The sequence below is a fragment of the Callorhinchus milii genome, unplaced genomic scaffold (genome assembly GCF_018977255.1).
Source record: "Callorhinchus milii isolate IMCB2004 unplaced genomic scaffold, IMCB_Cmil_1.0 Scaffold2, whole genome shotgun sequence".
NCBI classification, from domain to species: Eukaryota; Metazoa; Chordata; class Chondrichthyes; order Chimaeriformes; family Callorhinchidae; genus Callorhinchus; species Callorhinchus milii.
In genome coordinates, this window is record NW_024704743.1 from 74,938,753 (window position 1) to 74,951,426 (window position 12,674).

At 38.6% G+C, this 12,674-nt stretch overlaps 1 protein-coding gene across 1 annotated transcript in view; it reads left to right on the plus strand.

The window, feature by feature from the left end:
- Positions 1–12,674, plus strand: part of LOC103183385 (dnaJ homolog subfamily C member 13) — an 82,780-nt gene that overhangs the window by 55,350 nt on the left and 14,756 nt on the right. Inside the window, 13 exon segments of the mRNA XM_007900835.2 lie at positions 128–212; positions 531–685; positions 805–850; positions 3,734–3,888; positions 5,104–5,305; positions 5,508–5,623; positions 6,409–6,487; positions 6,781–6,916; positions 8,745–8,926; positions 10,215–10,289; positions 10,374–10,493; positions 10,676–10,855; positions 11,082–11,249. Coding sequence (XP_007899026.2) covers positions 128–212; positions 531–685; positions 805–850; positions 3,734–3,888; positions 5,104–5,305; positions 5,508–5,623; positions 6,409–6,487; positions 6,781–6,916; positions 8,745–8,926; positions 10,215–10,289; positions 10,374–10,493; positions 10,676–10,855; positions 11,082–11,249 — 1,699 coding nt within the window.

The window sequence follows — 12,674 nt, forward strand, 5'->3', positions numbered from 1 at the left end:
TTTTTTCAATGTATATTCGGTAAAGTAAAACTATTTAGTTTTCTAATTGATGAACAGCAATATATAGAGTAACTGATTCTAATTATTCAAAGCATTTTCTTGAATAATTTTCCTTAATATATTTCAGAGATCAGGATAATGCCATTATTCGACCACTTCCCAAGATAAAGAGGCTACTTACAGACAATACCTGTCTCTCTCACATTGTTCAGGTAGTGTAATTTCTCTTTGGCAACTTGTGCCTAATATTTTATGGAATTGGGTATCTGTCCGGGCATTCCAATAAATATCTCTGAAACGTCCATGTGTAGATGGGATACATGGAACTCTAATTTGGACACCCTTAGGAATGGTGATGGGTTTCTGCCTGTGTCAGACATCTGGCTGATCAAGAAAAAGCTTTCTTTTTTTTCTAACGTAGCAAAATGTCACCTGGTTTGCAGTAATCTTTAATTTTACAAATACGTTTTAGAATTTTGCTCTTTAGGATGCTGACATAAACTTAATTATTCATGTGTTTTCTCTCATAGCTGTTAATAACATTTGATCCTATCCTGGTTGAGAAAGTTGCCAATTTGCTGTACCACATTATGCAAGACAACCCACAATTACCTCGCCTCTACCTTACTGGTGTGTTTTTCTTTATTATGATGTACACGGGTTCAAATGTGCTGCCTATTGCCAGGTGAGTTCATGAAAAAACTTTATAAAGTGGAAACATTTTATTTACTTTCAAATAACACTTTGGTCCAACTCAGACTTACAAAAACATTTAATTTACAAATCTGCACTCTTATCCTCTAGGTTTTTGAAATATACTCACCTGAAACAGGCATTCAGATCTGAAGAGGTCAGTGCAAAGAAGGAACTCACAAGTTGTATCTTAACATTGTATTTGTATTAACAAGCTTCAATACATGTTACCGTTTAAAAAAAATGTTACCGATTTGAAATTTACATGTTAGCTTTGAAATTTGCCATTTTTCTCATAAATGTGACTTGGATGCAAGTCATTTGACAAAAGCAGGAGATCCTGGCCTATTTTAAGAACGTTAGTTGGAATTCATATGACTTTATTTATTACATTTCTTCCCCCCTCCTCAAACAAGCAGAAATTTAGCATGCATACCTGTGAGTTCAAGGGAGGACACATTTAGAAAAATCCTGGTAGTTCATTGCAGAGTATTTCTTAAAATTTACAATGAAATTGTTAATCTTTTAACGTGAATTATCATAGGTATTTTGTCAGACATATGCTATATGGGGGATGTACCTGTATCATGATAGCTCTCTGCTGAATTTATTTCATTTGCTCTTTCCCCAAAGTCTTCACATCCAACTATCTAATTCCATTTTAAGTAACACAATTGAGTGCTTGAATTCAGATCCTTACCTCTCAAATCATCTCCACAAACGGTTTCTCCTCTAACCCCACACCGTCTCATGCGGCGTTCCTCGGTCTCTGTCCTTGGTCCCCTCCTCTTCAAAATCTATTTGCCCCCTCTTGGTGACATAATCTGCAGTGGTCAACTTCCACATGTATGCGGATGACACCCAACTATCTCTCTACCACTGTCTCCCATCGCAGGACGCCAAAACCCTCATACACGCATTCATAACATTCAGGTTTGACTATGCAAACTCCCTGCTTGTTTGTCTCCCCAACTCCTCCGTCCAGAGGCTGCAGATCATCCAGAACTCTGTAGCCCATGTCCTCTCCCACACCAGGCTCTGTGACCCCATCTCCCCCATCCTCTCCCCACTCCACTGACTTTCCATCACACAGAGGATACAGATCAAGATCCTGGTCCTCACCTTCAAAGCCCTCCATGGCCTTGCTCACCCCTAACTCTGCACCTTCTAACCCCTTACCAACCTGCCCTCTCATTCCATTAGCGGGCTCCGGCCTGCTTCACATCCCCCGCCTCACCTGCTCCACCATTGTCGGGCGAGCCCTCTGCCCCCACCATCTGGAACTCCTTCCTGCAGTACCTCCGCCTCGACCCTTCCCTTGCCTCCTTCAAGCCCTCCTGTTTGACCGTGCCTTCAATCACTCTCCTTCCCCCGACGTCCCGCCCTCCACCTTCCCAATCCCGACCCCCCAGTTCGGGTCTGAAACAGACTATCCAGCGCCTTGGGAAGTCCTCCCAACATGAAAGACTCTATACAAATATAATTTTGTTGTTGGTGTAAAATTGTGCTGCAATCAATTTAGGCTATTTGGTATTCGTTAACATTTCGTGGCCATACATCTTAATGTTTGATGTGGATCCTAGTTGATTTTGACTGTTAAACTTGCCCTTATCCTCATGAGTTCATATGTTTTCTTGATTCCTATGGGATTAAAATTGTAGAATTTTTCTTCACTACCTTGGAATTGAGGTGTGTATAGGTTTGGCCCTTTAGAGTGGAAGATTGATTGCCAATATAGATCACTTAAATTTCATGGAATGCCTAGACCATTCTAGTTATGAAACGTAATCTTCCAACTTCTTTTGGTGCTCGATTACCTGTCTTGTTTTGTTTAAAAAAAGGTTTCTTATTGTTCAGCGCTGAATCTCAGAACAAATAATTAATACTGTATTTAATCCTTTTGGATTTATCTTTAGCTCAGTTTCTATAGTTCCATCTCTAGTCTTCATTGATTCCCAGTGCCACATTCAGTGAAAGTTCAGATGTAGTTAATGTTAGAGTTGTAAACTGAGATGGCTCCAGTCAACGCATTTTCCTGCAGAAATCTTTTGGAACCTAAAAGGTTTCATATTATTTCAGCGGATTATTTTCCCAGTCTTGTATATATTTTCATATATTTTGCACAAACTATGGAATGAAAGAAAATTAAGCCTGCTCCTTTGGCTTCAAATAATATTAGTCAAGACTATTTCAAACAACACATCTAATTTCTTGTGGAAAACATTGTGCTGAATTTCTCCTGGTCCTCACTAATAAATGAAAGAAAATTCAGTTATCTAACTTGACATCTTAGATTCTGCATTATTGGAATAACACTTTCATGTTCTTAGAAGCAGGTTTATTTTTCATCTTGTACTGACCAGTATGTCCAGAACCCACATTATAATAATAATCCTTGTATTTGATATAGCATCTTATCACAAGACATCTTCGAGACGTCTCAAAGCACTTCACAGAATATACTGTAAAGTGAATTGACTCTATGTTTTGTGGGAGAGCCACAGCAGTTAATTGCGCACAGCAATGTCCCAAACACAGTTATGGATTGAAGTGACCAATTTATTATTATTATCTTTTCCGGGGTTATAGGAATTATTACCCCAGAAAAGCCATCCATCAATCGACTAACAACCGGGTTCTTACTTACTGCTAGGTAAACAGAGACGTGTGGAATAAGGAAACTTGCCCAACATTTCGCCCTGCTGGCAATGAAACCTAGTTCTCTCGCTTGCCAGGCGAATGCTCTATGATTTATGAAGTTCTTAGCCCTGATTCCAACTGTTTCTTTGATATTTTCAATCATTGAAAGGGATGTCAGATTTTGTATCTTATTACTTAAATCCCTCTTTGGAAAGGTTGGAATATCACAACTTTAACAGAGTGGAAAAAAATTGTAATCCAACTGTTCTCCCCATTCAGACTGTATTCAGAACACCATTTGTAAAATGTCTTAATCCTATATGAGTAGCACTGCATATTGTTTTAATTATTGTGAAAATAGCATTTGAAATGTAACTTTTTTTCCCTCCTGTTTATTCAGGCAAAAGGACAAGACTTGGTGCAGCGAAGTGTTCTGGGGCACATTCTTCCTGAAGCAATGGTCTGTTATTTAGAAAACTATGAACCAGAAAAATTTTCAGAGATTTTTCTAGGTGAATTTGATACTCCAGAAGCAATTTGGAGCAATGAAATGAGGTACTAGCTCAAACTCTTCTTTCGGGCATTCAGCTATATCTGTCACAGTTCATCAATCTGTGGAAATAGACTGAATTTTCTAGCATTGTTTTCTGTGCTACTGACATTTTTTTCTGGAATCCTCAGTTGAAGCAGTAATCTGAGCCATTGCTACCGCACACGCTTCCCACGTGAAGTTAGGACATTTTCTTTAGGATTTATATGGTGGAGCTCTTCAGGATTATAGAGGGCTGTGTTGGGTTACATAATAGGTCATATTTACTCTTTGGCAAGTCAGTAACAAGCGGGCACACATTTAAGTTGGTCAGAAAAAGAATTAAAGGGAAGATTAGAAAACAAATCCTTTACACACCTGGTGAATTGAATGTAGAATTTTGAGAATGTTGAACAAGAGTCTTTAAATTATCTTGAAGGCAATTAGATAAACTCATGAAAAGGAATATTAGAATATGAAAATTGTTTTCTGATGCCTGTCTAAATATTTACCTTGCCAACATTGCCAATATGGACTTGACATTAATATGTTGATCCAACCCTCTTGACTCCAGTCCCCAGCAAACCCTTCACTGTTCAGCTCCTTGGAGTGTCCCCCTGGTGTGAAAGACACTAAATATATGCAAGTTCTTGTTATTGATCCAGTGTATGCAGAAATATTTAACAAAAATGTTGTGTATCCATACTTTCAAAATTGCTGAAGTTTCAGATTACAAATTACAAATCAACAACAAATTGTGTTTAGATAGTACCTTTCACATTGGGAAAACATCCCAAAGCACTTGGTAGTCAGTTTGCATGTGAGCTGGGGTTTGGTTTGGGGAAGGGCGGGGGCCAAGGTATGTTCAAAGAGGAAGGAATTCCTGAGAATGGGATCAGAAAGGCTGAAAGCCTGATTGCCAATGGTGGGGCAGGCAAGGGGGAGGACGTTAAGCAAGGCAGTACCCACAGGATCGAGGGAGTGAGCCAATTGGTAGAGTTTTAGGTGGGGCTGGTCAAGACTGTGAAGGGATTTAAAAGTGAGGATGAGGATCTTGAACTTGATCTTCTGTGGAGGATTACTACTACATTCTGAATTTATTGTGAGTTATTTATATTGCCAACAATTTCTCTTATTTTTAAATGTAAAATAGCTAACTTAGTGTAACATTCCTGTGAAGGTACTGTACATGAAGCTTTTAATGTGTTAAGTCTAATCACAAATTTTTATATCAATTGTAGGCGTCTAATGATTGAGAAGATTGCTGCCCATTTAGCAGACTTCACACCTCGCCTACAAAGCAACACAAGAGCATTGTACCAGTATTGTCCTATACCAGTCATCAGCTATCCCCAGTTGGAGAACGAACTTTTCTGTAATATCTACTATCTTAAGCATCTCTGTGATATTGTTCGGTTCCCCGACTGGCCTATTAAAGATCCTGTAAGTGTTGATAGTTACTTTTCTCAAAGGAAATGTTGTCCTGAAAATGATTTGTAGCAAATAAAGAATGCATAGTACCAGGTCTAGCATATTAGTAATAGTAGTTCCCAGTATATTGGAGCAAGATCAAATTTAAGTTTAGAATAAGTGTCTTATTAGTTAACACCTGCCTGATTTTTATTATTTACAAATCTGCCTTCAGGTAAGATTGCTCAAAGACACTCTGGACGCTTGGAAAAAAGAAGTAGAAAAGAAACCTCCTTCAATGTCCTTGGATGAAGCATTTGACGTTTTAAATCTTCCAAAGGGACAAGGAATGTGAGTATATATTTGGTGATAGATGGAGGTTGAATTTAACATTCTTTATGATGTGTTTAATATCTTCTACTGCCATTGGTTTATACTCTATTGGCTTATATTGAAGTTGTGTCAGATTCATTGAAGGAATATTTGCTTGAGATAAAGACTGGAATCTTTCCTGTAGGATAGATGTCTGACATCATCCAAGTCCATTTGCTCATGTATTATAGTAAGGCAGCACCACTCCCAGACTTTATGGTTTGTTTTCTCCTGGAGGATGACCTCTCTTTTGCAGTTTTTTGTAGTTTTTTTGCTCCCCCCTACCTCTCCGACCTCCTAACCCCCTACTACCCTGTTCGCTCCCTCCACTCAACGGGCTCCGGCCTGTTTCATGACCCCCGCCTTGCTCGCCCCACTATCGGCAGGTGGGCCTTCCGCCACTCTGCACCCACCCTCTGGAAATCCATCCCGCAGTCCCTCTGTCTCGCCCCCTCTCTCGCCACCTTCAAGACCCTCCTCTTCGACCGTGCTTTCGATCTCCCTGCTTCCCCACCCTCCACCCTCCCCCACCCCGACCCCCAACTCGGGTCCGTAACTGTCTGTCCAGCGCCTTGGGACGTCCTCCCGACGTGATAGGCACTTAACAAATGTAATTTTGTTGTTATTTTGCTGAAGTATCTTTAAAATTTGGAATTTTACATTTTCTAGCCCATTGTTAAATGCTTCATTGCTTCATTTTAGAATATTAAAGTGAGTTTCCTAAATGTAACTGTTCCCAACTTTGTTTTGAACTTCTTTGGTAGAAATGATGAAAGCAAGATAAGAAAAGCCTACTTCAGGCTTGCACAGAAATACCATCCGGACAAGAATCCTGAAGGCAGGGTATGTTCTGTGAATAAAATACTTATTTTTATATGTGAAAATGTTTTATTCATTTGAAGTGCAAAATATTACATAAAATATATTACATAGCTAGTATTGATCCCCCACCCTGTGTTTCATATACCATTTAAAATAAGCCAAATTGGTTGGGGAGCATATTGAAACAGATTTTCTTTTATTTTAAATTTGCATGAATTTGTTCTAAGCAAAACAGTCAATTAAAGTATTATGACTATTTTGCTCACAAAACATCAAATGTTTTCTGATCTAATCAAAATATCTGTGTTCTAAAGGATATCTTTGAAAAGGTGAATAAAGCCTATGAATTTCTGTGCTCGAAGTCTATGAAAATGGTGGATGGACCTGATCCAGAAAATATCATTCTCATCCTGAAAACTCAAAGTATTCTTTTCAATGGGCACAAAAAAGGTAACTACACCTCCTCTGCCTTCTTCAGTACATTGTGTAAACACACTTTCTTTAATTTTCATCAGATTGTTAAGACTGTCACCAGAGTAGAAATGGGGAGGGTGCAAAACCTCCCAAGGGTGGTGAGCGATCTTGTGAGGTCAAAGTGCTACCCTGGGTGTTTCTTTTCCTAGGACTGTAGATATAAGGCAGGGATTGTAACCTAATTTACAATCCAGCACATACCAGGAATTAAGTTCCCAAACAGGAGGATGGAGAGGAAGCTCTCATGTAGACCAGGGATGGCCAACTCACATGCTTGATCTGATGACGCAAGTTGGCCATCCCTGCTCTAGACAAATGCCTGATTTCTACCCCATTAGAACAGTTCATGACTGTGCCCAGTCTGTCTTGTCAAATCCTGGACATATTGCAATAGTACAATGCCCAATACACCAGCCTTCTGAAATCATACAAATTAGCTTCACTGACCCATAGCCATCATTTTGCACAGTCGAAGATATAGAATCTGAAAAATGTTAATATAGTGAACCAACTTATGACTGGTTTATGTGCAACTTCAAAATAAATCAGGGTCTCGGAATTCCAGCCTTGAATGTTTCTGCTTTATAACCTCTTTTAATGGTGTACATAATAGCAAACCCAAGATTTGAATTCTGCCACCAGACAAATTCCAGATCTGTGGGACAGACTTGATTCTTTTTCCCCCCAAGACTTGACAAATAATGATGGTGGCTCATTGGGGGAAGAAGCTGTCATTTTGTGAATCTGGCTTGTGATCCTGAATCACTTTGTATTTGAATTCAAGTAGGTTATGCTGGACACTTTGTTCTCACAATTGCATTGCAAGCTAAGATAGCTCCAAGATGGGCTTGGGCACTTACACCATTTGATTGATTTATCAGAACTAGATGTTTCAAGTTTAAATTGCATCAGGTAAATGCAACTGTTAGCAATTTAAGTAGATTATTTTCTAGAAGGGGAGAGACTAGGTAGTGTTAGTGTTCAGAGGCATTTGGGTATCCTTATACACCAGTCACAAAAAGTTAGTATGCAGGTACAGCAAGCAACTAGGAAGGCTAATGGCATGTTGGCGTTCGTTGCAAAAGGGTTAGAGTACAAGTGTAGGGACGTCTTGCTGCAGTTGCATAAGGCCTTGGTGAGACTGCACCTGGAATAATGTGTGCAGTTTTGGTCTCCTCATTTAAGAAAGGACATACTTGTCTTAAAGGGGGTGCATCGTAGATTCACTAAGTTGGTTCCTGGGATGAGGGGGTTGACCTATGAGGAGAGGTTGAATAAACTAGGCCTATATTCTCTAGAATATAGAAGAATTAGAGGTGATCTTATAGAAACCTCTAAGATTCTTAAGGGTCTGGATAGGGTAGATGCCATGAGACTGTTTCCCCTGGTTGAAGAATCTAAAACTAGGGGTCATAGTCTCCAGATTAAGGGTCAGTCTTTTTGAACTGAGTTGAGAAAAACATTTCTTCCCTCAGAGGGTAGTGAATTTGTGGAATTCTCTGCCTCAGAAGGCTGTTAAATAAATGGTTCTGCAGCCAGTCATCCACAGCAAACGAACTAACACATTCAACTGCCATCATGGCCACCCGAACATATTCTAGACTGAGATTGATAGATTTCTAAAGGATAGAGGGAATACGGGATATGGGATAGGGCGGGTAAATGGAATTAGGTTAGAAGATCAGCCATGATCTTATTAAATGGCGGGGCAGGCTCGAGGGGCCTGAATGGCCTACTCCTGCTCCTAGGTCTTATGGTCAATTTGTTCTGTTTAGAATTTTCTCATAAATTGCATTTTTCTTAGATTTACAGCCCTATAAATATGCGGGTTACCCAATGTTGATCAAGACCATTACCATGGAAATATCAGATGATCAGCTATTTTCCAAAGTTTCTCTATTGCCAGCTGCCACTGAATTGGCTTTCCACACTGTCAATTGTTCAGCACTGAATGCTGAGGAGCTACGCAGAGAGAATGGACTAGAGGTACATTTATAAAGCTGAACAATAAATGTGTAGAATGTATTTAGGAAAGAACTGTACTGTAGAATATAAAATTAGACAAATTATGGTTCTGTACTTCAGTGAATTTGATAATGCACCTTCAGTTATGTTACAGCTTGAGTTTATCGATTTTCTAAAAAAGTGTATTTTTTGGGGGAGATGATAATCCTTGTGTTTGGTATAACCCTTTCACGCTGGGGGAATATGCTTCACGGCATTTTACTGTGAAATGTAGTAACTATTGATAGGCGAATGTGACAGCCCAATTGAGCACAGCCATGAAACAAATGGGGATCATTGGCCGGGACAAGAGAAACCATCTTCTCTTAAATACACAAAGTAATTTCATTCTATTTAAATGGTCTCAAATGATAGCTGTAATTAATCAGAACGTGAAATATTTGCCCCAAGTGACTTTTGACGTGAGAGGAAAACATTTTTAAAAACAAATTGAATAAACATTCTAAAACGTAAAATATGAGAGAGAGTAATTGGAATCTGAGCAGTTGGCACCATTGGATATATCCCAGATTATGTTGAATTAACTCCTGTAATTTCAATTTTATATAAACAAGTGTCTTGAAATTTGTTTTTGTGCTCGTGACTGCATCATTGCTGGATGCACAACATAGGTTTGACCAGCTGAGATTCAATTTAAATTGAACCAGATTGAGCTCTCGATTCTGTTAGTTTGGGTTGGCTAAAGACTTTCTATTGAGACATCAATTGTGGATTACCACCAGAAACTGAAGTAAGAATTTTAGGGGTTGTTAGAATAAGATATAGTTTAACCACAAATGGCTGAAATGGAGCCTACAATCCATTGAAAAGAAAACCTTCATTAATGAAACGAGTAACTGTAATGAATAGATTATGAACAAGATATTATTAAAAAAAATGTTGCCAGCAACCATAAACAAAATAACTTGCAACTTCCCGATTTAAAAACAACTCTGAAATGTCATACATTGCCCTAGTTTATTAGTGTATTCAGTAGAACTTGCATATTCAGTACTAAACCAATTGCGACTTGTATATACTAACGTCTAGCTGGATTTCCAAATGGGAGTGAATTGACTTTATATTTTCTGGGAGCTCGTCTGAATACAGCTGGGAGCTCTTGTGTAAAATAAATTCCCAAAGCTCAGGTCAACATTAATATCGAGACGTAAACTGTCAAACCTGCTTTTGGATACTTCTGAGGCCATTTTTTGTAAGCGTGCAATTTTATACAAGAAATAGAGTGGTTATAGGTTTGCTTGTTTTTCAGGTGTTGCAAGATGGTTTTGCACGTTGTGTGGCAGTGTTAACAAACTCCAGCAAAAAAGAAGATATGGCTGTGCAAGTAAGCATAGTTTAAATTTGCCTTTAGTATGAGTTTTATTCACTGAACTGATCCTATAGAATTAATGTTCCCTTTCTGCTTTAGGTGTGTGGACACATTTGTAAATGCTACAGTGTAGCAGCTCAATTTGAAGATTGCAGGGAAAAAATAACTGAAATGCCGAACGTCATCAGAGACCTCTGCCGATTGCTGTTTTATGGGAAAGTAAGTACTTGTGCACTTAATGCTGCATAGTCGTAATAGGCTTCTATTTTCCATCACTGCTACAGATTTTTTTAAAATAGTGATGTCTAAGCACATTATACCTATTAATATTTGATTATGCTGCAGATTCTGAACAATATAATTCTGATCACAATATTTTCAATGCTCGTCTTCATGTACAGTGTCTGCCCCGGGTGGCCATGATGGCAGTTGAGTGTGTTAGTTCGTTTGCTGTGGATTACTGGCTGCAGAACCATTTATTTAAAGCTGGTGTTCTGTGGCACCTGCTTGTCTACCTCTTCAACTATGACTATACACTGGAAGAAAGTGGAATTCAAAAGTGTGAGGAAACCAACCAGCAGGTATTTATTTAAACTAAACACCAGTGTGTATAGTGTAATGTGTGCAAACTTAATTTCCATTGTACTAGTTCTTTTTACATTTAAATTGGTTGAAGTTTGTGCTGCAAAATTGCAAGACATGAAGCAATTACTTGCTTGCAAAATAGATTTGTGAATAATTAATAGTTTGTGATCTTTGTTTTGAAAAAAATCAATTGCAACCAAATTAATTGCTACTTTTAAACAGGAAGTTTCTAACAGCCTTGCAAAGCTTTGTGTAATTGCTTTGAGTCGGTTGGGTGGATATCTGAAGGAAGAAAATGCAACACCTGAAAATCCTACAATACGGAAAAGTTTGGGAGCTCTATTAGCACCTTATGTCTCCAGAAGGCTTTCTCAAGATAGTCCTGCAGAGGTACATCTCTTTTTCTCTTGTGCTTTTTTAAAAAAACAATGTATAAGCGTGCCTGGAGCCATTTAACATTATTGCATTGCAACAGCATCTTTGAGTGCTAGTATTTTCGCATACCCTTTATATTTACATTTTAGCATAAACTCAGATGCTTTCGTAAGCTTTATTTTGTAAGGATATAATCTGATAGTTCACTCATGCAATATTCCTTCATTGTATGCAAAATGTTGGGCATGTTTCCTTACTCCAAACGCCTCTGTTTACCTAGCAGTAAGTAGGAACCCGGTTGTTAGTCAATTGGCGGATCGCTTTTCCAGGGATAGTAATCCTTAAAAAAACAATAACAATTAGGTCACTCAATCCACGACTGTTTGTGGGAGACTGCTGTGCGCAATTGGCTGCTACGTTTCGCCCACAAACCTACAGTCAATTCACTTTACAGTGTATTCTAGGAAGTGCTTTGCGACGTCTAGAAGGCATGAAAAGCGCTATATCAAATGTTATTATTATTATATGTTTTGGGATGTTTCTATCAGATCTTAACTTTAAAGCATTTTTTCAATGATTCATTTCAGTCAGCTAGATGTCCGACATGTGCAAAAACTCATTACCATGCTCAAGTATTTCAGCCAAAGAGTTCCATTTATGCATGATTCCTATCCATAGAAATGTCCCTGTGTACATATCCTGCTTACTTAATCTCAGACGGTATTTGGTGCAAGTTGGCAAGAGCAAAAGCTTGTCATGCTGCTGTTTAACCAGCTAAAGCCGCCTATCTTGGGTTTGTACGCACTATTTGGCAAACGACTCACTGCTTGACCAGCTAGGAACATCCTATCGGTTGGGACTTTGGCTTGCAAGGTTAATGGGAATTGAGTGGGAAGTCTCCCTGCCCTCACTGACTAGTATTCATTCTTGTTGGTTAAATAATCTTTCTCCCTATCAAGGTCTCTTTACAAGATTCAATTGATTCAATTACAAATTAGGCCCAATTATTTTCCCCATCAGCTCGCTGAATTTGTTGGGTGTCACTAATTTATTAAGGCTTTAATAAATTAAAGCTACACCTTTTACAGAATGTTGCTGGAGGAAAAATAAGGCACCAAGAAACTCCAGTTCTGCATATTTTAAATGTGAATTTTTTTTAGGAAAAACGTTGTTGAGCATGTAGAAATTGACTAGCACAAGTGTAAGAACAAGAAACAGCAAAGGATTTCAGAATGGAACTAGCCAATTTTCTGTTCACAAAATATTTGGGGCCATCAGATTCAGAGAAATGACAAAGTGTGGTGAAAGGTATGTTTTGTGACTGGCCTTGAATGGAGGGAGGGAGCACTAATGCTGATTTGTGCTTAATTTGTAAGCTCTGGAAACTAGCTATTGTGTTATAGTGAATCCTTGGTACATTTGTAGTTTAAGGAATTTGTG